Raw genomic sequence first — 25,890 nt, forward strand, 5'->3', positions numbered from 1 at the left:
CTTACTCTAATCGGAAAGCAATGTTATAAGTGCTTGGATTGTGGAAATCACATTAGCCATGTTCAAAATCCCAAAAAGATCCCACAGAGAAGAAAACAAGGATGGGTAATGGTATCTCCAGGTCAGAAAATCAGCTGATCTCTCTTTTAGAATCAAAGAGTCCACCCAAGGGAGGAATCTCATCCATGAGAAGATATAGGAGATTATAAACAGCTCTGAGTCTCTGGTTCTTAGAGAAGGAAGGGGTATAAATCTGCAATTCTTCTTCTCTGTATGTGGGAAGAGCCTGAGGCATAAATCTACCTTTCATGTCCCTCAGAGAATCCATAAAAGCATGAAACTTTCTTATAGCTGTTTCTGAGGAGTTCCTTCAAATGACCTGGTGTTGTTGGTTCAGAAAGGCTGAGAACGTAGTTACACCAAGTTGGAAGGGCAATTTTAGTGGTTCCCTCCTCTGTGAAACTCATTACTTCAGGTTGTCTGCCAGTCTAACTCCAGCATCTTCAAAACTGGTGAAAATAGTTTCTTTCCCAGAGCCTATTAATGAATAGACAATCTGAGGGTAACAGACACCTACAGCTTCTCTGCTGCTGGCGTAAGTACAGTGCAATCAACCGGCATCCTTAATTCACAAACATTTTTATCTGAGAAGCAGTTCTAGAGAGGCATTTATCAATGGCACTCTGTGTCACTCTGTGTCACATAAGAACATAAGAGAAGCCATGTTGGATCAGGCCAATGGCCCATCCAATCAAACACTCTGTGTCACAAAAGAACATAAGAGAAGCCATGTTGGATCAGGCCAATGGCCCATCCAGTCCAACACTCTGAGTCACATAAGAACATAAGAGAAGCCCTGTTGGATCAAGCCAATGGCCCATCCAGTCCAACACTCTGAGTCACATAAGAACATAAGAGAAGCCAGTCCAACACTCTGTGTCACAAAAGAACATAAGAGAAGCCCTGTTGGATCAAGCCAATGGCCCATCCAGTCCAACACTCTGAGTCACATAAGAACATAAGAGAAGCCAGTCCAACACTCTGTGTCACAAAAGAACATAAGAGAAGCCATGTTGGATCAGTCAATGGCCCATCCAGTCCAACACTCTGAGTCACATAAGAACATAAGAGAAGCCCTGTTGGATCAAGCCAATGGCCCATCCAGTCCAACACTCTGAGTCACATAAGAACATAAGAGAAGCCAGTCCAACACTCTGTGTCACAAAAGAACATAAGAGAAGCCATGTTGGATCAGGCCAATGGCCCATCCAGTCCAACACTCTGTGTCACACAGTGGCCAATATATGTACGTGTGTATGCACACACACACACACATATATATATATATACTGTGTCTAATAGCCACTGATGGACCTCTGCTCCATATTTTTATCATCTGAGGTTTTCCTTTGATACTGCCTCTTGGCATCCCCTAAATTCAAAGGTTGACTGTGTCTGAACATGGAAGTTGCCTTTAATCATGCTGGCTTGGGTAGTGAGGCTATTATTTTGGAGAGTCAGTATGGAAAAGTCAGAGAAGAAGACAGGAACAGAAACATCAAGTGGTATTGCTGCCATGGAGGCTACAGTGGGCAAGAATCAGGTAAAGAGGCAAATGCTGGAAAGCCTAGAAGAGCCCGGGAGGAGAAGGCTCTAGCCTGCAAATGCCTGTGGCGTGACGAGGAAGAAGAGCTTTAGCTTGGAGAAACGTCTACTGCGGGGTGACATGATAGAGGTTTGCAAGATTCTGCCTGGGATAGAGAAGGTGGACAAAGAAGTACTTTTCTCCCTTTCTCACAATACAAGAGCTGGTGGGCATTCAATGAAATTGCTGAGCATTCGGGTTAGAACGGATACAAGGAAGTCCTTCTTCACCCAAAGGGTGATTAACATGTGGAATTCACTGCCACAGGAGCTGGTGGCGGCACAAGCATAGCCAGCTTTAAGAGGGGATTGGATAAAAATATGGAGCAGAGGTCCATAAGGGCTATTAGCCACAGTATATATATGTGTGTGTGTGTGTATACACACACACATACACATATTGGCCACTGTGTGACACAGTGTTGGACTGGGTGGGCCATTTGGCCTGATCCAACATGGCTTCTCTTATGTTCTTATGTGACACAGAGTATTGGACTGGATGGGCCATTGGCCTGATGCAGCATGGCTTCTCTTATGTTCTTATGTGACACAGAGTGTTGGACTGGATGAGCCACTGGCCTGATCCAACATGGCTTCTCTTATGTTCTTATATGACAAAGAGTGTTGTATTGGATGGGCCATTGACTGATCCAACATGGCTTCTCTTACGTTCTTAAGAGCTTAATCTGGGGACCCCAAGAAGAGAGCACTGTGTGAGAATTGGGTTTGATTAAGAACATAAGAGAAGCCATGTTGGATCAGGCCAATGACCCATCCAGTCCAGCAGTCTGTATCACAAAGTGGTCTATATCTGTCTGTCTGTCTGTCTATCTATCTATCTATCCATCCATACACTCTCTCTCTCTCTCTCTCTCTCTCTCTCTCTCTCTCTCTGTGGCTAATAGCCACTGATGGACCTCTGCTCCATATTTTTATCCAGTCCCCTCTTGAAGCTGGCTATGCTTGTAGCCGCCACCACCTCCTGTGGCAGTGAATTCCACATGTTAATCACCCTTTGGGTGAAGAAGTACTTCCTTTTATCCATTTTAACCTGTCTGCTCAGCAGTTTCATTGAATGCCCACAAGTTCTTGTATTGTGAGAAAGGGAGAAAAGGACCCCTCTCTCTATTCTCTCCATCCCATGCACATGGGAGAAAAGGACCCCTCTCTGTACTCTCTCCATCTCATTCAATTCCATGCATCTCTCCATTCCCTTCTCTTCCCCCACATGCAGCCAACTGAGTGAGCTTGGGTTAGTTGCAGTTCTTGAAAGAGCTGCTTTCTCAAGAGCAGTTCTCAAAAGAGGTCTCTCAGCCCCACCTACCTCGCATGTAAGCCACTCTGAGACTCTTGAGTGAAGGGCAGCTGTTGGGAAGGGAAATGGAGAAGGTGGAGAAAGGGGAGGGGGTATCTTGAGAAAGAAGGGATGAGGAGCAAGAGATGGAGGTTGATTGCTTTCCCTCTCCTCCTCCCTTCCTGCAGCCTCTTTCTAGGAAAAGTGCAGTCTTTCTCTGCAGTGGGGATCAAAGGAACTTACATCAATCTCCTCTTCCCCATTTGGATCTGTATAACAACCCTGCGAGGTAGGTTAGGCTGAAAGTCTGCAACTGGTCCAAAATCACCCAGCCAGCTTCCACAGCAAGAAGCTGGGTCTGGCATACCCTACTTTGAAGTGCCAACTGCCACGTCACACTGGCTGTCCAAGTGATTGTGGGGTGAAACCATAAGTAATAGATAGATCCAAATAGGCAGCCGTGTTCGTCTGAAATAGTAGAACAAAAGAGGAGTCAATTGCACCTTTAAGACCAACTTAGTTTTATTCAGAAGGGAAGCTTTCGTGTGCATGCCCACTTCTTCAGACGAGGAATGAGGTACATATAGCAACTGGGGTTTGGAATGCCAAGTGGTACACAGTTAAAATCCAATAGCAGAACAGTAAAATTAACAACTTCAGAAAACCTTTGATCTGGGTTGCATTAGCGTGGGAAACCATAAAACAGTAACATGTCAGAATGTGAGAATGCCTGTTAATTATTCTATTGCTAATAAACCTGGGTCAATACTTCCACTTAAATGTATATTTAGTACTTCCACTTAAATTGTCATATTTAATTTTAAGAGATGAACTGGGCTATATTTCTTACATTGACTAAATATCTGCGGCAGCATCCCCTACAATGATATATGAATGAAGCATTTAAAACATTTCAAAAGGATTTAAAACATTTTAAAATCATACCTGAAACTTATCTTCCCTGAGGATCTAATGGAACACCATTTATGAATCTTTACTATATAATTGAATCTTTACTATATCACTGTGTCTCATACCAGATATCCAAGACACAGCTGCATGGAGTTACCTAGAATAGTTTTCTTTAAATAAAGTCACTTTCAAGCTTTTTGGAGAGAAATTATGGAGAGAAAATGCAGAAGGCTTTTGCATCTGGTTAGAGACAAGGTTCAGGATTGGCTTGCTCCCAAATCAAACCTTCAAGTGCTACTGAGAGCATTTTGCCATCAAAATTCAGAAAGCTTTTGTGTCTGGCTAGGGAAGAGGTTGAGGACTGGCTTGCTCCTCACAGAAATATAAACGCTTAAGTTGTCCCCTTCCATCCAGCTATAAGCACCAAGTTGTCCCCTTCCATCCAGCTATAAGCATGGAGAGCCAGTTTGGTGTAGTGGTTAAGTGTGCGGTCTCTTATCTGGGAGAACCGGGTTTGATTCCCCACTCCTCCACTTGCACCTGCTGGTATGGCCTTGGGTCAGCCATAGCTCTGGCAGGGGTTGTCCTTGAAAGGGCAGCTGCTGTGAGAGCCCTCTCCAGCCCCACCCACCTCACAGGGTGTCTGTTGTGGGGGAGGGAGATAAAGGAGATTGTGAGCCGCTCTGAGACTCTTCGGAGTGGAGGGCGGGATATAAATCCAATATCTTCATCTTCTTCTTCTTCTTCGTAGTGTATTCCAGGATGAGAAATTCTGAAGAAAATAAAGAGGTTGCATTTTGCCAGCCAAATCTAGAAGGCTTTTGTAGCCGTTTAGAGATGAGGTTAAGGCTCCCGATATTAAAACTGAATTGTAATAAGAAGCTACTAACTTTGAAGAAAATAGAAAACCTTCCGAGGACTTTTGAACAGCTCCCTTTAGAGGTTCGGGCCCTCTCGGATCTGTTACTTTTCCGGAGGGCCTGTAAGACGGAGCTGCTCTGTCAGGCCTTTGGCTGAGGCGGGCGTGCATCCTTATTTAGCTATACCATCTAACTACTGACTACCATCTGGATTGGAGGAAATCAGGCTGATACAGCTGGCATCTCGGACACCTAAATTAACGTCTACCTTATCCACGCTGCCTTAACTTGCATTAAATCCGAGCTATCGGCTCAGCTGTCAATTGTCTTAAACTTTTAACACGTTTTAATTGTTTAACGGTTTTACTGTTTATCTATTGATGCATTGTTGGTTTTAACTGTTTGATATGTTCACACACTGTTGCTAATAGCCACTGATGGACCTCTGCTCCATATTTTTATCTAAACCCCTCTTGAAGGTGGCCATGCTTGTGGCCGCCACCACCTCCTGTGGCAGTGAATTCCACATGTTAATCACCCTTTGGGTGAAGAAGTACTTCCTTTTATCTGTTTTAACCTGTCTGCTCAGCGATTTCATCGAATGCCCACCAGTTCTTGTATTGTGAGAAAGGGAGAAAAGTACTTCTTTCTCTGCTTTCTCCATCCCATGCATTATCTTGTAAACCTCTATCATGTCACCCTTCAGTCCACGTTTCTCCAAGCTAAAGAGTCCCAAGAGTTTCAACCTTTCTTTATAGGGAAAGTGTTCCAGCCCTTTAATCATTCTAGTTGCCCTTTTCTGGACTTTCTCCAATGCTATAATATCCTTTTTGAGGTGCGGCGACCAGAACTGCACACAGTACTCCAAATGAGACCGCACCATCGATTTATACAGGGGCATTATGATACTGGCTGATTTGTTTTCAATTCCCTTCCTAATAATTCCCAGCATGGCGTTGGCCTTTTTTATTGCAAACGCATAATGTGTCTAAAAAGATTTATATGACTTTAAAAAAATGTTTTACTAAATGTTGTTAGCCAGTATATTAAAGTGTTTCAGTTTTTTTGTATTTTCTGAACAGGAGCAAGCAACCAGGCCTAGTTAAGTCATGCCAGTCAGGTGGCATCAAGTTACCCAGAAGGTGTTGCCAGGCCTGGAGTAGGGAACCTCCAGGAGGAGGCCAAAGATACCCTCGTTTCCCATGGTTGTCTTATGATTTTACAGGGGAAGGAGGCTAATAATGGGCTCCTAAATGTTGTTAACTTCCTGTATTAAAGACATGTAGTTTTGTTTATGATTTAATTGTATATGTTGCTTTTAACTCTTCGCCCTTAAGTTGTATATTAACCTTTCAGGTTCTTGATTCCAGTTCTTGGATTAAGTTTCTTTCCCCTCTCTATTTTTGCTTTCTTCTGTAGACTCCACCACAAAATCTCCAGGAATTTCCTACCAACCTGGAACTGGCACTCCTAGTCAGTGCTGGCCCCAATGTGTTCTCCCTCAAAGGCCAACATAGGCCTTCAAAGGACCTCCTCCCTATAACTTTTACTGATAGAACCAACCTTGGCTATAGGGTTCCCAGGTCCAACTCATAAAAAACCTGGGGACTTTGGAGGTGGAGTCGGGAGACTTTCCCATCCCCCCCCCCCCACACACACACTGCAAAATAAAAATACAATGGAGTGGCATTGCAAAACTGAAGGATTCAAGAGAGCTTCTCTCTATGCAGGCAAGAACATTGCACTGTACTGAAACAAGATTCCTGAGGTGAAGGGCCCACTGAGTCCAAGAGAGCATCTTTCACTGAACGTACTTTTCACCTACAGATTGTTTGTGGGGACAGCAAAGCAGTTACACACAGCAGGGTAAAGTGGAATATAACATTCTGCAGGACTTCAGTGGGCAATTCCAAAGCCCACTGAACCTACAAGGGCCACAAAAGTTTGCTTGAGCCACCTCAAATCAGGTAATGCAGTACTGTGGTCTGAACTCTCTGCTCACGACCTGAGTTCGATTCCAACGGAAGCTGGATTCAGGTAGCCGGCCCAAGGTTGACTCACAGGTTGAACCCTCCCAAGAAACGATTGCTGGACTCCGACAAGGTAGCTTCATGCTACATTGAGCTCTATCAAAGGACCTATCAGTTGGTCTCATTGACATACATACATGCAGCACTCCTGACCAATTAAGGCTTTTCTTCCCTTTGAGGCTAGGATACTGGGAAGAGCCAGCTGCCTGATCTTACCTTGTTCTTGGGCTAATTGACAAAAGGCTCTGCCCTGTTTCATCTTCCATGTCCTCTAGGATCATCTGAACTTAAATGACAGCCCTTCCCAGTTCACGGGTAGTGTTTGCCCAGAAAATACAAGAACACAAATGACAGTTTAATTAACGTATAGCTTTCCAGGTCCATTAAGAAGAAAGTAGAGCTGTCAGTCTTCAAATTAGCCACCAGATTGCGGATGATCGTGGGAGTTGCTGGGCGAACAGTGAAAGGAATTGGGATGTTTTTGCCTAGCTTATTTCAAGCACCTCCCCTCTCAGAGAGCCAGTTTGGTGCAGTGGTTAAGAACATAAGAACATAAGAGAAGGGGAGGGATGGTGGCTCAGTGGTAGAGCATCTGCTTGGGAAGCAGAAGGTCCCAGGTTCAATCCCTGGCATCTGCAAAAAGGGCCCAGGCAAACAGGTGTGAAAAACCTCAGCTTGAGACCCTGGAGAGCCGCTGCCAGTCTGAGAAGACAATACTGACTTCGATGGACCAAGGGTCTGATTCAGTAGAAGGCAGCTTCATATGTTCATATGTAAGCCATGTTAGACCAGGCCAATGGCCCATCCAGTCCAACACTCTATATCACACAGTGGCAAAAAATTTTTATAGACACACACACACTGTGGCTAATAGCCACTGATGGACCTCTGCTCCATATTTTTATCTAAACCCCTCTTGAAGCTGGCTATGCTTGTGGCCGCTGCCACCTCCTGTGGCAGTGAATTCCACATGTTAATCAGCCTTTGGGTGAAGAAGTACTTCCTTTTATCCGTTTTAACCTGTCTGCTCAGCAATTTCATCGAATGCCCACGAGTTCTTGTATTGTGAGAAAGGGAGAAAAGTACTTCTTTCTCCATCCCATGCATTATCTTGTAAACCTCTATCATGTCACCCGGCAGTCGACGTTTCTCCAAGCTAAAGAGTCCCAAGCACTTCAACCTTTCTTCATAGGGAAAGTGCTCCAGCCCTTTAATCATTCTAGTTGCCCTTTTCTGGACTTTCTCCAGTGCTATAATATCCTTTTTGAGGTGCAGCGACCAGAACTGCACACAGTACTCCGAATGAGACCGCACCATCGATTTATACAGGGGCATTATGATACTGGCTGATTTGTTTTCAATTCCCTTTCTAATAAGTCCCAGCATGGCTTTGGCCTTTTTTATTGCAATCGCACATTGTCTTGACATTTTCAGTGAGTTATCTACCACGACCCCAAGATCTCTTTCTTGGTCAGTCTCTGCCAGTTCACACCCCATCAACTTGTATTTGTAGCTGGGATTCTTGGCCCCAATGTGCATTACTTTGCACTTGGCCACATTGAACTGCATCTGCCACGTTGACGCCCACTCACCCAGCCTCAACAGATCCCTTTGGATCTGTTTAAGTGCACGGACTCGTATCTGGGAGAACCGGGTTTGATTCTCCACTCCTCCACTGGCAACTGCTGGAATGGCCTTGGGTTAGCCATAGCTCTCTTATCTGAGAGAACTGGGCTTGATTCCCCACTCCTTCACTTGCAGCTGCTGAAATGGCCTTGGGTCAGCCATAGCTCTCTTATCTGGGAGAATTGGGCTTGATTCCCCACTCCTTCACTTGCACCTGCTGGAATGCCCTTGGGTCAGCCATAGCTCTCTTATCTGGGAGAATTGGGCTTGATTCCCCACTCCTTCACTTGCACCTGCTGGAATGCCCTTGGGTCAGCCATAGCTCTCTTATCTGGGAGAATTGGGCTTGATTCCCCACTCCTTCACTTGCACCTGCTGGAATGCCCTTGGGTCAGCCATAGCTCTCTTATCTGGGAGAATTGGGCTTGATTCCCCACTCCTTCACTTGCAACTGCTGGAATGGCCTTGGGTTAGCCATAGCTCTCTTATCTGAGAGAACTGGGCTTGATTCCCCACTCCTTCACTTGCACCTGCTGGAATGCCCTTGGGTCAGCCATAGCTCTCTTATCTGGGAGAATTGGGCTTGATTCTTCACTTGCACCTGCTGGAATGGCCTTGGGTCAGCCAGAGCTCTCTTATCTGGGAGAACCGGGCTTGATTCTCCACTCCTCCACTGGCAGCTGCTGGAATGGCCTTGGGTCTGCCATAGCTCTCACAGGAGTTGTCCTTGAAAGGGCAGCTGCTGTAAAAACTCTCTCAGCCCCACCTACCTCACAGGTAATGTTTCCTTTAAGCTGCAGAGTCTTGTGAGCAAAAATTCTACTTTGTGAGCTACTGGCATTAAAGTTGTGAGCTACTGCCTAAATTAGTGTGCTCTGGGGTCATCCTCTCAGCCCCACCCACCTCACAGGGTGTCTGTTGTGGGGGAGGAAGGGAAAGGAGATTGTGAGCCGCTCTGAGACTCTTCGGAGTGGCGGGCGGGATATAAATCCAATATAATCTTCTTCTTCCCTGGGTCCACCCCTTCCACGGGGACGGGGTGGGGGGGGAGACAGAGCAGCGAAGGCAGCCATAGAAAGGCAAGCAAAATACCCCCCAAAATTGGCTAAAGCAGAGAAAAGCCGCAGCCACCCGCGAGACTTTTCCCCTGCAGGACGCTGCAGCCTGCTATGGACTCCTCCCCGCCCCCGGAAGGAATGCGGCCCCCCTCTCTTTCTAAGGAAGTCTCCCCCCGTCGATCACGAGTGCAGGGAGCTGCATTGCTTTTCCGTACACGTGTCTTCCCCCTGGGCGGAATCCGCGGCGGGGCTCCGTTGCTTGCAGCGCGTCATTGCAGACCCCTCGACTGTCCTCGGAGCTCCGAGTAAGGAGGGGGGGGGGGGGAGAGTTTGCATGCCGCCTCCTCGGCTGGGAAGGCCCAGGGAAACCCAGCCTATTTTTCTTGGGGGGGCGCTCCCTTGCAGCTTTTGCGCTCCCCCCTTTGCTGGCGCTCCCTTGCAGCTTTTGGGCACCGCTGGGGGTGCGCTTCTTGCAGGGCCTGAGCTGGAGACCCGGGAGCGGTGGGGGGGGGGGGGAGGCTGGGAAAGGCAACGGGCGGCTGGGGGGGGGCAGCGGTAAGGGAGGGGGGGGTTCCCATGGAGGGGAGGGGGGGGAGAATTTGCATTCCGCCTTCTCGGTTGGGAGGAGCAAAGGGAGCCCAGCCTGTTTTCCTTGAGGGTGGGGTGGAGTCCTGTTCGCCCCGCCTGCCCCCCCCTTCCCTTTGCTGTTGCTGGTTTGCAATCTGGGCTCAGCATCCCGGTACTGCGCAGAGCGGTAAAGCTGCAGTACTGCAGTCGGAGCCCTCTGCTCACGCCCTGAGTTCGAGCCCCGGCGGAAGTTGGGTGTTCAGGTCGCCGGCTCGAGGTTGACTCAGCCTTCCATTCCTTCCGAGGTCGGTCAAATGAGGACCCAGCTTGCTGGGGGGGGGGGGAAGCGTAGAGGACCGGGGAAGGCCATGGCAAACCACCCCGTAAAAAGTCTGCGGTGAAAACGTTGGAGAAGCAACACCCCAGAGCCGGAAACGACTGGTGCTTGCACAGGGGACCTTTCCTTTTTTCCTCTTTGCTGGCGCTTCCATGCAACATTTGGGCACCGCTGGGGATGCGCTTCTTGCAGGGCCTAGACTGGAGACCCGGGTGGGGACGTTATGGGAAAGGCGGGGGGCAGCTTGGAGGGGTGGGGGTGGCGCAGTAAGGGAGGGGGACTCTCCAAGGGGGTAGGAGAGGGGAGAGTTTGCATTCTGCCTCCTTGGCTGGGAGGGCTCAGGGAAGCCCAGCCTAGATTTTTGGGGAGGGGGTTGGGTTTGCCTCCATCCTTTGCTGGTGCTGGTTTGCATTTGGGCACCACTGTGGGGAGCGGCCCCTGGCAGGGCTTGGGCTGGAGACCGCAGAGGGGGGCTGAGAAAGGCAGGGGAAGGACTTGTGGGGGGAGGCAGGCTGCCACAAGAGTCGAGCCGCGATTGGGACAGGATTGCCAACCTCCAGAGAGGACCTGGAGAACTGCTCTAACAACAGCGCATCTCCAGAGACCACAGAGATGAGACCCCCGCCCCTCAAGGAAAGGGAAACTTCAGAGTGGGGGCACAGGGGGCATCAATTTCCCCACTGAGCCTTTCCCAAAACCCTTTGGCTTGGAGAAACGTCTTTAGCTTAGAGAAATGTCGACGGAGGGGTGACATAAGTAGAAGTCAAGTGGCAGCTTTAAGACCAACGAAGTTTTATTCAGAGTGTCCCAAGTGGGCAGCTGCGTTGGTCTGAAGCGGTAGAACAAAGCAGGAGTCGAGCCCACCTTTATGCACACTTGGAGAAGCTTATATTCTGAATAAAACTTTGGTGGTCTTAAAGGCGCAACTCGACTCCTGCCATGTCTTATTCAGAACATAAGCTTTTGTACGCTGGCAGACTTCTTCAGACGAGGGGATAGGGTACGGTGGGCTGAAATGCTTGCAGTTGGTTGGTTAGAAAGCCGTTTGGTCTGAATAGCCATAAAAGCTGCCTGCCAATTGGTCTTGCTGAAAGTCTAGGTAAAACAAAGGAAAGGAAAGGTCCCCTGTGCAAGCACCTGTCGTTTCACTGGAAAAACGGGGTGGTTTGCAGTTGCCTTTCCCAGTCATCTACACTTCTCGCTCAGCAAGCTGGGGACTCATTTTACCGACCTCCGAAGGATGGAAGGCTGAGTCAACCCTGAGCCAGCTACCTGAACCCAGCTTCCGCCGGAATCGAACTCAGGCCGTGAGCAGAGTTCGGACTGCAGTACTGCAGCTTTACCACTCTGCACCACGGGGCTCTTATGTTTTATATTACTCTATGTTTTATGACGCAGAGTGGTAAAGCAGCGGTACTGCAGTACTGTGCTCTGAACTGTCTGCTCACGACCTGAGTTCGATTCCGGCGTCAGCTGGATTCAGGTAGCCGGCCCAAGGTTGACTCAGCCTTCCATGCAAATGCAATTTTGGGCTGTATCCACAGAAGTATAGTGTCCAGATCACGTGAAGTGATGGTATCGCTTTACTCTGCTCTGGTAAGACCTCACCTGGAGTACTGTGTTCAGTTTTGGGTGCCACATTTTAAGAAGGATATAGATAAGCTGGAACGGGTCCAGAGGAGTGCGACGAAGATGGTGAGGGGTCTGGAGACCAAGTCCTAAGAAGAAAGGTTGAAGGAGCTGGGGATGTTTAGCCTGGAGAGGAGGCGTCTGAGAGGTGATAAGATCACCATCTTCAAATACTTGAAAGGGTGTCATATAGAGGATGGTGTGGAATTGTTTTCTGTGACCCCAGAAGGTTGGACCAGAACCAATGGGTTGAAATTAAATCAAAAGCGTTTCCGTGTCAACATTAGGAAGAACTTCCCGACCCGTTAGAGCGATTCCTCAGTGGAACAGGCTTCCTCGGGAGGTGGTGGGCTCTCATTCCTTGGAGGTTTTTAAACAGAGGCTAGATGGCCATCTGACAGCAATGAGGATCCTGTGAATTTAGGGGGAGGTGTTTGTGAGTTTCTTGCATTGTGCAGGGGGTTGGACTAGATGACCCTGGAGAACCTTTCCAACTCTATGATTCTAGGTTTTTCAACAGAGGCTAGATGGCCACCTGACAGCAATGAAGATCCTGTGAATTTAGGGGGAGGTGTTTGTGAGTTTCCTGCCTTGTGCAGGGGGTTGGACTAGATGACCCTGGAGATCCCTTCCAATTCTATGATTCTAGGTTTTTCAACAGAGGCTAGATGGCCACCTGACAGCAATGAGCATCCTGTGAATTTAGGGGGAGGTGGCTGTGCTTGTAGCCGCCACCACCTACTGTGGCAGTGAGTTCCACATGTTAATCACCCTCTGGGTGAAGAAGGACTTCCTTTTTTCTGTTCTAACCCAACTGCTCAGCAATTTCATCGAATGCCCCCGAGTTCTTGTATTGTGAGAAAGGGAGAAAAGCACTTCTTTCTCTTTCTCCATCCCATGCATAATCTTGTAAACCTCTATCATGTCACCCCGCAGTCGACGTTTCCCCAAGCTAAAGAGCCCCAAGCGTTTCAACCTTTCTTCATAGGGAAAGTGTTCCAGCCCTTTAATCATTCTAGTTACCCTTTTCTGGACTTTTTCCAATGCCATAATATCCTTTTTGATGTGCGGCGACCAGAACTGCACACAGTACTCCAAATGAGACCGCACCACCGATTTATACAGGGGCTTTATGATACTGGCTGATTTGTTTTCGATTCCCTTCCTAATAATTCCCAGCATGGCGTTGGCCTTTTTTTATTGCAAACGCACACTGTCTTGACAATCTTGTAAACCTTTATCTTTTACAATCTTGTAAACCTTTTTCTATTCACCCCTCAGTCGACGTTTCCCCAAGCTAAAGAGCCCGAAGGGCTTTAACCTTTCTTCATAGGGAAAGTGTTCCTTCCCTTTAATCATTCTAGTTGTCCTTTTCTACACTTTTTCCAATGCTATAATATCTTTTTTGAGGTGCCGTGACTGTAATTGTACACAGTATTCCTGTGTGTTTTCACTTCATTTCCCTCTTGAGAGTTCCAACTCCTCTTTTTCAAAAAGGAAAAAAAAAAAGCCTTAAGGATCATAGTCTTAAGGATCATTTTTGTTCTCACCCTCCAGGGCCTGTCTAACTATGAAGTTTTCTGATGCTCAATGGTGTATTTCCTTTCTGTTTTATTTTCTTTCTTTTTTTCGACTCTAGATTTATACCCTGTGAGGTGGGTGGGGCTGAGAGGGCTCTCACAGCAGCTGCCCTTTCAAGGACAACCTCTGCCAGAGCTGTGGCTGACCCAAGACCATTCCAGCAGCTGCAAGTGCGGGAGTGGGGAATCCAACCCGGTTCTCCCAGATAAGAGTCCGCACTCTTAACCTCTATACCAGAGAGCCAGTTTGGTGTAGTGGTTAAGTGTGCGGACTCTTATCTGGGAGAACCGGGTTTGATTCCCCACTCCTCCACTTGCACCTGCTGGAATGGCCTTGGGTCAGCCATGGCTCTCGCAGGAGTTGTCCTTGAAAGGGCAGCTTCTGTGAGAGCCCTCTCCAGCCCCACCCACCTCACAGGGTGTCTGTTGTGGGGGAGGAAGGTAAAGGAGATTGTGAGCCGCTCTGAGACTCTTCGGAGTGGAGGGCGGGATATAAATCCAATATCTTCTTCTTCTATACCAAACTAGCATTTTGACACAGTATTCTCTGTCTTTCTCCATCCCCTCAGGGAGAAGCCTCTCTTCATAGCCAGGTAAATTAAGGCAGCTTTTCACAGTTGGAAGTAATCCAAGAGAAGGTGCAGGAGATGGAAGAGAACGACCCAGAAAGACCTGGAATGGGCAAAAGAGCAAGCAAAGTCCCCTTTCTTCCCCAAGGTGGGAGTGGTGTTGAATTCCGGGGAAAAGCTGTGCCAGAGATCTTGGCTAAGGACACCATGACTTCAGAAATATGTTGCCAACGCTTCCGGCTGTTTCGCTTCCATGAGGTTGATGGGCCCCGAGAGGTTTGCAGCCAGCTCCATGGACTTTGCAGCCAGTGGCTGAAGCCGGAGAGGCACACCAAGAAGCAGATCCTGGACCTGGTGATCCTGGAGCAGTTTCTGACTCTCCTGCCCCAGGAAATGCAGGACTGGGTCAGAGGATGTGGGCCGGAGACCAGTTCCCAGGCGGTGGCTCTGGCCGAAGGTTTCCTCTTGAGCCAGGCAGAGGAGAAGAGGCAGGCAGAACAGGTGAGGGGATTCCCTCCAGGTGTGTCTAATTCAAGCCACAATATCTGACCTTATCTTAAAGTTTCCTTGCAAGATAATTGCCCAGAGCTTCTTCTGCCACGGAATTTTTGACCCCTGCAGATAACTCACCAGCTCTGCTGAGAGAAGGGTGCAGAATCTGGGAGTGGGGCAGGATCCCTTCCTTGGTCTCTTTTCCCTTCCATCTCTTACCCCTCTCCCTGGCTGCTGTTTCAGATGCGGGGACCACCTTTGGAGATGGAAGCTGCAATCCCTGAGGCAGAAGGAGCTTCCTTGGAGCAGGGGCAGAGGGTGCCGGCGGTGGAGCGTGCCCAAGATGCCCTCTCCTGTGGTAAGGACTCCTTGTGCCTGGGTGCAGTTGGGGCGGCCTGTGAATGCGATGGGTAGAGAGTTCAGGTCAGGGGGAAAAAGTTCATATTTCTACACACAACATAATTTCTGACACTCAGTGTCCACTAACGGCGATGCCTCTAAAAGGGGATTAGACAGATTGCTGGAGGGAAATCTCCCATTAATTAAAACATGCACATCTTACTTTCTCTCCATTAAAGAAACTCAGAATGGTGGGATATATATGCAGTATTTGGCTCCCATTATACCCTATGGGCCATTGAAGTCAATGTCAAAATAGGGTATATTGGAAGCCGGTTGGAGGGCAGGAGGTTGGAGGGAGAGCCTCCAAATTTGCAGGGGACTCTCCCCTACAAAATCCCCAAGTTCCAAAAAGATTGGGCTAGGGGGTCCCATTCCAGGGGCACCCAAAGAGGGTGCCCCTATCCCACCATTATACCCTATGGGCCATTGAACTCAATGGCAACATAGGGTATAATCAAAGGCTGCTGGGGAGCAGGGGGGTTGAGGGAGAGCCCCCACAATTGCAGGTAACCTGCAGGGGACTCTCCCCTACAAACCCCCAAGTCCCAAAAAGATTGGGCTGGGGGGTCCCATTCCAGGGGCACCCAAAGAGGGTGCCCCTATCCCACCATTATACCCTATGGGCCATTGAACTCAATGGCAACATAGGGTATAATCAAAGGCTGCTGGGGAGCAGGGGGGTTGAGGGAGAGCCCCCAAAACTGCAGGGTACCTGCAGGGGACTCTCCCCTACAAAACCCGCACGTCCCAAAAAGATTGGGCTAGGGGGTCCCTGTCTGTGGGCTCCCCAAAAGGCCCACTGCTACCAGTGCTGGGGAATGCCCAATTAGCCTCATTCTCCGCTATAATTGCTGTGGGAAAAGTGGCTGTGTCCAGAAGGGGGTTTGAGGGAGAGCCCCCAAAACTGCAGGGCAGCTTCGGGGACTCCCCCACATGCAACCCCCCATGGCCCAAAAAGACTGCACCCATCTGTGGGCACCCCAAAAGGAACACTGTTCCCAACGGTGGGAAAAAACCATTTAGCCACTTCCCCCGCTGCTCATGACCAGAGTTCGATCTCAGCGGAAGCTGGTTTCAGGTAGCTGGCTCAGGCTTACTCAGCCTTCCATCCTTCCGAGGTCTGTAAAATGAGTACCCAGTTTGCTGAGGGGAAAGTGTAAATGAATGGGAAAGGCAATGGCAAACCACCCCGTAAAAAATCTGCCATGAAAATGTTGTGAAAGCAACGTCACATGTCACCCTAGAGTTGGAAATGACTGGTGCTTGCAGAGGGGACCTTTCCTTTCCTTCCACTGTAATTATTGTGGGAAAAGTGGCTCTGGGGAGCAGGGGTTTTTGGGGACAGCCCCCAAAACTGCTGTGCAGCTTCAGGGCACTGTCCCACACAAACCCCACAAGGCCAAAAAAAATTGGACTGGGGGTCCAATTCCTGGGGCACCCAAAGCCAAACCTAACCAAATCAGAGAATCTCTATAGGAACCCAATGCACTACTTTCATCTACAGTATGTCGCAGAAGTGAGTACAGCCCCTCACATTTTGTAAATATTTAAGTATATCTTTTCATGTGACCACACTGAAGAAACGACACTTGGATACAATGTAAGGTAGTGAGTCCACAGGTTGTATAACAGTGTAAATGTGTCATTTTCATGTTGGAATACTGTTTGAAAATAAATTGTTCTGTTCTCTGATAGGCTTGAGGGGGAAAACATGCAGTTCTATTGGAGAATTTCAGTTCCTTTTTTCCCCCTGCAGAAACAGCCCTGCAGGGTCCTGCAAAGCCACAAAGTTGGCACTTTGCAGAAATGCATGCCTCTGATTGGTCAGAGGCCTCCTTCCCCCCCTCCCCCTCACCCCAGCCAGAGGCAGGAAAGGCAATCACAGACTGCCTTTTGCCTTTCCCTGTTGTTTTAAAGGGAAGGAAAAGCTTTACTGAATAAGAACATAAGAGAAGCCATGTTGGATCAGGCCAACGGCCCATCAAGTCCAACCCTCTGTGTCACACAGTGGCAAAAAATGTTATATACACACATACACTGTGGCTAATAGCCACTGATGGACCTGTGCTCCATATTTTTATCTAAACCCCTCTTGAAGGTGGCTATACTTGTGGCCGCCACCACCTCCTGTGGCAGTGAATTCCACATGTTAATCACCCTTTGGGTGAAGAAGTACTTCCTTTTATCCGTTGTAACCTGTCTGCTCAGCAATTTCATTGAATGCCCACGAGTTCTTGTATTGTGAGAAAGGGAGAAAAGTACTTCTTTCTCTACTTTCTCCATTCCATGCATTATCTTGTAAACCTCTATCATGTCACCCCGCAGTCGACGTTTCTCCAAGCTAAAGAGTCCCAAGCGTTTCAACCTTTCTTCAACCTTCTCCAGCCCTTTAATCATTTCCAATTACTGTATTTATTTATTACTGTAATTTATTTATTACAATTTATTACTGTAAATATTTGGAAATCAGGTATTCAGAATTCAAAAATAGGCTCAGATTCCTATCTGGAATACTTTTTTCCGTATATTTACCGAAATGGCCCTATTCGGTAAACCTTTATTCGAATTGACAGCTCTATGCTGGGAAGGTGGTGAGTGAAGCAGGAAACAAACAAGCAAACACCCTTCCTTCCTTCTTTATCTCAGGAACAAGCAATGAAGAGATGCTGTCGAGCCACCGTCTTTTCAGAGGTGTGGAAAGGGCTGCTGCACCTTCAGTCCAGGTAGAAGAGAAGAGAGAAGCCCCGGGTCTTTTCTCCTTTCTCAGGGGTGCTTTTGCTGCTGCAGTTTATACAAGGTTTCTGGGCGAGAGATCCTCTGAATCCTGTTCCCTTTTGTCAACCCCCCCCCCCCCCCGTTCCCCGAAATAAAGAACTGCAGATTAATACCCCGCCCTTCTCTTTGAATTAGAGACTCAGAGTAGCTTACAATCAATGGTTTTTAACTCTTCGTGGCACATTTATTTGACACCTTTACCCATCCCAAGCAATACCTCCTGTACCTGCCCAGACTACTCCCTTCCAGTTTGCATTCTCTGCCTGGCATGGTCTCTGAAGAGGAGGGAATCTTCTTGTTCTTCCAGGGTCCCTTTTCCTTTGAGGAGGTGTCCGTCTCTTTCACGGAGGCAGAGTGGGCCCTGCTGGATCCGGGACAAAGAGCTCTGCACAGGGAAGTCATGCTGGAGAACTACGGGAATGTGGCCTCTCTGGGTAAGGATCTTTCTTGGGTGCCAAAGGTGCAAATTGCTGCCATTGGGATGAGGCATGAAGGCATGAACCAAAATATTGTATTGCGATACACCATTTTGTGGCCTGTCCCACTACTTAAGGAGGTACTGTAGCTCCGTGGCAGAGCTTCTGCTTGGCATGCAGAAGGTCCCAGGTTCAAACCTTGACAGCATCTCCAGTGGAAAAGGATCAGGTGGAAGTGAAGGGAAAGATCTTTGCCGGAGACACTGGATTGCTGCTGCCAGACTGAGTAGACAAGACTGACTTCAGTGTGTCAAGCATGTGGTTTCAATGACGAGTAGAAGTTGATACAAAACTACGTTTATTGATAAACCGATACTTTCAGTGTAACAGATTCTTGAGAGTGATGCTGCAAATACATTGATACAATTCTTTTATGGCTTTCTTCAAAAGGATTCCAAAAGGTGGGGGCGAGGGATAGCTCTCACACATAAGCTATCATAAATGTCTACATTCTCACAGCGTTATCAGGACTCTGTCCTTGCTTTCCCCAGATGTGTCACACTCCCTACCAGGAATGTATGGGAAGGTGCTGATTACTTCTTCTCAAGTTAGTTTTGTTTCTCTCTACTTCTACTTTGCAAACAATAAAGCAGGAAGGGGTAGGGGAAAGAATAACAGAGCTAACAGACCTTGGTACTCCAAGATACTTCACAGACCAGTGTTATGGAGGACCCTAAAACAACAAATTATCAATGGAATTTTACCATGTTTGACACAGTAGACCAAGGGTCTGATTCCGTCTAAGGCAGCTTCCAAGCCAGAGAAGGCGTCCTGTGCTGAGGCAAAGGTGGGGATGAGAGGCCCCCAGAAAGACTCCGGAAGGTGCCATATCGTCATTTCTCTGTGCCACACAACCTTCCCTCTAGATGGGATTACAAACGTCTGTTCTGCCTGTGATCTGGAAACGATCCTTTCAAGAACTGAAGCCTGGATCCCCCTGGGTCACTAACCCTGAGTAGGAACCCGTTCAGTGAGTACACGTGGAGAGTGAAAGCAAGTAAACCAGACCCCTTTTATAAATATATAATGGTTTACTAAGGTTTTAAAAATAGGACCAACCAATCAAGAGTCCTTCTTGACAGAATTTTACAGAGGTTGTCAACAACCTGCCAATCCCCGCTCCCCCTTGGTCACACAAATGTATAAAGGTTCTCACGATTAACCAGTGACCGCATTCTGGAGTCTGGCCTTGAGAGAGATAAGGATGTTCCGGGAAATTACAGGCCAGTCAGTCTGACTTCAATACCGGGAAAGTTGGTAGAAACCATTATCAAGGACAGAATGAGTAGGCACATTGATGAACACGAGTTATTGAGGAAGACTCCGCATGGGTTCTGCAAGGGAAGATCTTGCCTCACTAACCTGTTACAGTTCTTTGAGGGGCTGAACAAACATGTGGACAAAGGGGACCCAATAGATGTTGTTTACCTTGACTTCCAGAAAGCTTTTGATAAAGTTCCTCATCAAAGGCTCCTTAGAAAGCTTGAGAGTCATGGAGTAAAAGGACAGGTCCTCTTGTGGATCAAAAACTGGCTGAGTAATAGGAAGCAGAGAGTGAGTATAAATGGGCAGTCTTTGCAGTGGAGGAAGGTAAGCAGTGGGGTGCCTCAGGGCTCAGTACTGGGTCAGATGCTCTTTAACTTGTTCATAAATGATTTAGAGTTGGGAGTGAGCAGTGAAGTGGCCAAGTTTGCAGATGACACTAAATTGTTCAGGGTGGTGAGAACCAGAGAGGATTGTGAGGAACTCCAAAGGGATCTGTTGAGGTTGGGTGAGTGGGCGTCAACGTGGCAGATGCGGTTCAATGTGGCCAAGTGCAAAGTAATGCACATTGGGGCCAAGAATCCCAGCTACAAATACAAGTTGATGGAGTGTGAACTGGCAGAGACTGACCAAGAAAGAGATCTTGGAGTCGTGGTAGATAACTCACTGAAAATGTCAAGACAGTGTGCGTTTGCAATACAAAAGGCCAACGCCATGCTGGGAATTATTAGAAAGGGAATTGAAAACAAATCAGCCAGTATCATAATGCCCCTGTATAAATCGATGGTGCGGTCTCATTTGGAGTACTGTATGCAGTTCTGGTCGCCGCACTTCAAAAAGGATATTATAGCATTGGAGAAAGTCCAGAAAAGGGCAACTAGAATGATTAAAGTGCTGGAACACTTTCCCTATGAAGAAAGGTTGAAACGCTTGGGACTCTTTAGCTTGGAGAAACGTCGACTGCGGGGTGACATGATAGAGGTTTACAAGATAATGCATGGTATGGAGAAAGTAGAGAAATAAGTACTTTTCTCCCTTTCTCACAATACAAGAACTCGTGGGCATTCGATGAAATTGCTGAGCAGATAGGTTAAAACAGATAAAAGGAAGTACTTCTTCACCCAAAGGGTGATTAACATGTGGAATTCACTGCCACAGGAGGTGGCAGCGGCCACAAGCATAGCCAGCTTCAAGAGGGGTTTAGATAAAAATATGGAGCACAGGTCCATCAGTGGCTATTAGCCACAGTGTGTGTGTATATATAAAAAATTTTTGCCACTGTGTGACACAGAGTGTTGGACTGGATGGGCCATTGGTTTGATCTAACATGGCTTTTCTTATGTTCTTATGTTACCTGCAAATCCAACTAGGTCACTTAATAATCACCTCAATCCTTGGGGAAACTAGCGTGCTTTGCCTCACAGATCCATTTTCCTTACACTGGTTCAGATTCTAGATTTTGGATCGTCATCATCCTTCCAAAAGCTGTCCTTCCAAAATAATTTTTACTCTTAAGAACATAAGAACATCAGAGAAGCCATGTTGGATCAGGCCAATGGCCCATCCAGTCTTACACTCTGTGTCACAGAGTGGCAAAAAGAAAACAAGTGCCATCAGGAGGTCCACCAGTGGGGCTAGAAGCCCTCCCACTGTGTCCCCCCAAGCACCAAGAATACAGAGCATCACTGCCCCAGACAGAGAGTTCCAATAATACGCTGTGGCTAGTAGCCACTGGTGGACCTCTGCTTCATATTTTTATCCAATCCCCTCTTAAAGCTGGCTATGCTTGTAGCTGCCACCACCTCCTGTGGCAGTGAATTCCATGTGTTAATCACCCTTTGGGTGAAGAAGTATTTCTTTTTATCAGTTCTAACCCGACTGCTCAGCAATTTCATTGAATGTCCATAAGTTCTCGTATTGTGAGAAAGGGAGAAAAGTACTTCTTTCTCTACCTTCTCTATCCCATGCATAATCTTGTAAACCTCTATCATGTCACCCTGCAGAGCCCCAAGCCTTTTAACCTTTCTTCATAGGGAAAGTGTTCCAAACCTTTAGTTATTCTAGTTGCCCTTTTCTGCACTTTTCCCAATGCTATAATATCTTTTTTGAGGTGCGGTGACCAGAATTTTACACAGTACTCCAAAAGAGGACGCGCCATCAATTTATACACGGGCATTACGAGTTTGGCTGATTTGTTTTCAGTTCCCTTCCTAATAATTCCCAGCATGGCGTTGACCTTTTTTATTGCAATCGCACACTGTCTCACCATTTTCAGTGAGTTATCTATCACGACCCCAAGATCTCTCTCTTGGTCAGTCTCTGCCAGTTCACACCCCATCAACTTGTATTCATAGCTAGGATTTTTGGCCTCAATGTGCATTACTTTGCACTTGTCCACATTGAACCCCATCTGCCATGTTGATGCCCACTCACCCAGCCTCGACAGATCCCTTTGGAGTGCCTCACAATCCTCTCTGGATCTTCTTTGTGGTCTCTGCTTCACACTCATGGGATAGTGCGCCTTCGTGGGATCGTTTTGTGGAGGAGCCACGCTCAATAGGCATCTCAGTCAAGACCTGCGCCACATTGGCCGATGTGATCGTCGGGGCCGCAGTGTCTGCCATAATCGGTACTTACTGGCCCAATGCCGTTTTTTGAGGTCGAAGTGCCGACTCAGTCAAAGCAGCTGAAAGCCGCGCTGCCCGATTCTTTCGAGTTTGCTTGGAGAAGCTGAGGCAATGCGAGCACGACTCTACACGATGCGCTTCACCCAAGCAGAGAAGACACAGGGAATGGCCTTCTGGGGGGGGGGGGGTGATCTTCTTCCCACAAGAGTGGCACCCCTTGAAAAACTCCCAACGTCTTTCCATAGACGCCCAACACAAAAAAACCCACTCAGAGTCCTTTGAGGGGAAAAAGTTTTGGGGGGAAAAACGGGGAGAAAAGCCCCAAGGGGCAAGTCCAACAGCAACAATTTTTTTTTAACTAACTATTTAATAACTAACTATCTATCTACACTAAGAAAAACAACAAACGGGCTATATACAACAATAAAGGTAATCCACCAACTACCTTACCGACCGGGACACGAAAGGGAATCCTCTCCGAGCAGCAGTCAGAAAGGAACTGGCGGGATCCCCGTGCTGGCGCCTGTGACCATGCGCAATGGGATGCCTGCACATGCCCATTGGCACAGAGCGCGGAAAAATCCCGGGCTTTTCAGGTACCGATTTGGGGATCGGCGTAGGCACACTATCCCATGAGTGTGAATGCACAGATGACCACTCGAAGATCTACAGTTACAGGTAAGCAACCTGTCTTTCTCACCACCCTGAACAATTTCGTGTCATCTGTAAACTTAGCCACTTCGCTACTAACTCCCAACTCCAAATCATTAATGAACGTTAAAGAGCATGGGACCCAGTACTGAGCCCTGCCTCACCTCTACTTACCGTCCTCCACTGAGAAACTCAATCTCTTTCTCCCGACCAGAACACATATTGACCCACTCAATCTGCGGTTAGTTAAAATCACCTATCATTACACAGTTTTTTCATTTAGTCGTTATCGTTAATTCTTTCATCATATTATAATCATCCTCTTATCTTTTGATCCGGTGGGCGATAACAAACTCTTGAATTTCTTTCCTTCCCCATATAAGAATAATCAATCTTTTCTCTCCCTTTTTCTGTGTCGCTTTCATTGCAAAAGAAGCCAGAAGGACGGAAAAGACTTTGGTGAAGACAAACAGTGGCCTTGCATCCAAAGAAAGGTCGGAGACTTCCTCAAGAGATTCCCAAGAGCGTATTTCCTTCCAAAATGGGCAGTCTGAGAGTGAGTACCGTTCGCAGTTATGTCAAGGGAACATGTAAGGAATAGCCGTGGGGGATTTCTGAATCACTTCTGAATAACATTTGGTTTAATATAATCATACAGTCTCTCGGTAAGGAGGGAGAGAGGCGTTCTGGGAGCCTGAAATCTAGAGGCTTAGAAACTCCTACTGAGCAAGACCACAGCTGTGGCTCTGCAGGGGTTGAGGAATCCTTAAATACTAATTGTCCTGGGTAAAGGTGGAGGGGTGCTTAAGATCAGCCAGGCTGGACAAGGCCAAAGGGCTTTTCTACTGCAGTCATGTACATCAGTGGACCCCAACTTTTTTGGCTCCAGGGACTGGTTTTGTGGAAGGCACGGATTTTTCCATGGATTGGTGGGTGGGTGGCTGCCAACTCAGACTGCCCCCCCACCAGTGGCCTCTCCCTCCCCCCATGGGGGTCTTTAAATGGGAAATAGACTGGGGCTGTTTCTGTCACCGCCCCTGCCAATCAGCTGATCAGTGAGGGTCTATAAATTAGGAGTAGGCTAAGGTCCCATCAGAGCAGCCCCTTATGCTGGCTTGGAACCCAGGCAGACGAAAGAGGCAGTATGGCCTCACTACAAGGTAGCTTCCCCTGAAAGGGGAGAACACTTTGGAGAGAGGCCGTGCTTCTTTCATCTGCTTGGGTCCCAGGCAGGTGAAAGGGGCAGTGCAGCTGGTCCGCCTGGTGGATAGCAGGCCACGGACCAGTACCAGTCCACAGTCCGGTGGTTGGGGATACCTGATGAATATGACTTTGGACTTTACCAGGCCTTCCAGGTGCTAAAGGGATATCTCTCTTTATTCCAGCAAGGGAAAAACCTTTTGAATGCTCAGAGTGTGGAAAGAGATTCAGTCAGAGTGGTGATCTTAAAAAACATCACAGAATCCACACAGGGGAGAAACCTTTTGAATGCTCAGAGTGTGGAAAGAGATTCAGTCGCAGTTCCACTCTTCGATATCATCAGAGAACCCACACAGGGGAGAAACCTTTTGAATGCTCAGAGTGTGGAAAGAGATTCAGTCAGAGTGGTACTCTTCAATATCATCAGAGAATCCACACAGGGGAGAAACCTTTTGAATGCTCAGAGTGTGGGAAGAGATTCAGTCGCAGTGCCACTCTTCAATATCATCAGAGAACTCACACAGGGAAGGAACCTTTTGAAAGCTCAGAGTGTGTGAAGAGATTCAGTCAGAGTGGCACTCTTCAATATCATCAGAGAACTCACACAGTAAAGAAACCTTTTGAATGCTCAGAGTGTGGGAAGAGATTCGGTCAGAGTGGCGATCTTAAAAACCATCAGAGAACCCACACAGGGGAGAAACCTTTTGAATGCTCAGAGTGTGGAAAGAGATTCAGTCGGAGTTGCCACCTCCAATATCATAACAGAACCCACACAGGGGAGAAACCTTTTCAATGCTCAGAGTGTGGAAAGGGATTCAGTCGGAGTGGCACTCTTCAACATCATCAGAGAACCCATACGGGGGAGAAACCTTTTCAATGCTCAGAGTGTGGAAAGAGATTTAGTCGGAATGGCCACCTCCAATATCATCAGAGAACCCACACAAGAGAGAATACTTTTGAATGCTCAGAGTGTGGAAAGAGATTCAGTCGGAGTGGCGATCTTAAAAAACATCAGAGAACCCACACAGGGGAGAAACCTTTTGAATGCTCAGAGTGTGGAAAGAGATTTAGCATGAGTGGCCACCTCCAATATCATCAGAGAATCCACACAGGGGAAAAACCTTTTCAATGCTCAGAGTGTGGAAAGAAATTCAGTCACAAATCCACTCTTCAATATCATCAGAGAACCCACACAGGAGAGAAACATTTTGAATGCTCAAAATGTGGAAAGATATTTAGTGTGAGTAGCCACCTCCAATATCATAAGAGAATCCACACAGGGGAGAAACCTTTTCAATGCTCAGAGTGTGGAAAGAGATTTAGTCAGAGTGGCACTCTTCAGTATCATCAGAGAATCCACACAGGGGAGAAACCTTTTGAATGCTCAGAGTGTGGAAAGAGATTCAGTCAGAATGGCACTCTTCAACATCATCAGAGAATCCACACAGGGGAGAAACCTTTTGAATGCTCAGAGTGTGGAAAGAGATTCAGTCGGAGTGGCACTCTTCAACATCATCAGAGAACCCACATGGGAGAAACCTTTTGAATGCTCAGAGTGCGAAAAGAGATTCAGTACAAATGGCAATGTTAAATATCATCAGAGAATTCACACAGGGGAGAAACCTTTTGAATGCTTTTTTTGTGGAAAGAGATTCAGTCAAGTGGCCATTTTCAAGAGCATCAGAGAACCCACACAGGGAAGAAACATTTTCCATGCTCAGAGTGTGGAAAGAGATTCGGTCAGATTGGCCATCTTCAACGTCATCAGAGAATCCACATGGGGGAGAAACCTTATGAATGCTTAGAGTGCGGAAAGAAATTCACTAAGAGTGGCAGTCTTCAAGAGCATCAGACAACGCAGACAGGAGAGAAAACTTTTTTTCAAACAATTTTTATTA

The 25,890-nt window shown here is 47.4% G+C and overlaps 1 protein-coding gene across 1 annotated transcript; it reads left to right on the plus strand.

Annotated features, from left to right (window-relative positions):
• Positions 1 to 1,461: 1,461 nt before the first annotated feature.
• On the plus strand, positions 1,462 to 25,589 carry LOC132571396 (zinc finger protein OZF-like). Its single transcript, XM_060238192.1, has 2 exons — positions 1,462 to 1,603; positions 24,148 to 25,589. Exons 1-2 carry the CDS (start codon positions 1,462 to 1,464, stop codon positions 25,536 to 25,538), a joined length of 1,533 nt encoding a protein of 510 aa, XP_060094175.1. The 3' UTR covers positions 25,539 to 25,589.
• Positions 25,590 to 25,890: the final 301 nt, after the last annotated feature.

This window comes from Heteronotia binoei, chromosome 5 (assembly GCF_032191835.1).
Source record: "Heteronotia binoei isolate CCM8104 ecotype False Entrance Well chromosome 5, APGP_CSIRO_Hbin_v1, whole genome shotgun sequence".
Lineage (NCBI taxonomy): Eukaryota > Metazoa > Chordata > Lepidosauria > Squamata > Gekkonidae > Heteronotia > Heteronotia binoei.

Bases quoted from the DNA above. Each gene is read 5' to 3' on its own strand.
- LOC132571396 (XM_060238192.1), top strand. From the start codon at position 1,462: ATGGAAGTTGCCTTTAATCATGCTGGCTTGGGTAGTGAGGCTATTATT. The intron at 1,604-24,147 runs GTAAAGAGGCAA...CAGGCCTTCCAG, and splicing joins CTACAGTGGGCAAGAATCAG to GTGCTAAAGGGATATCTCTC.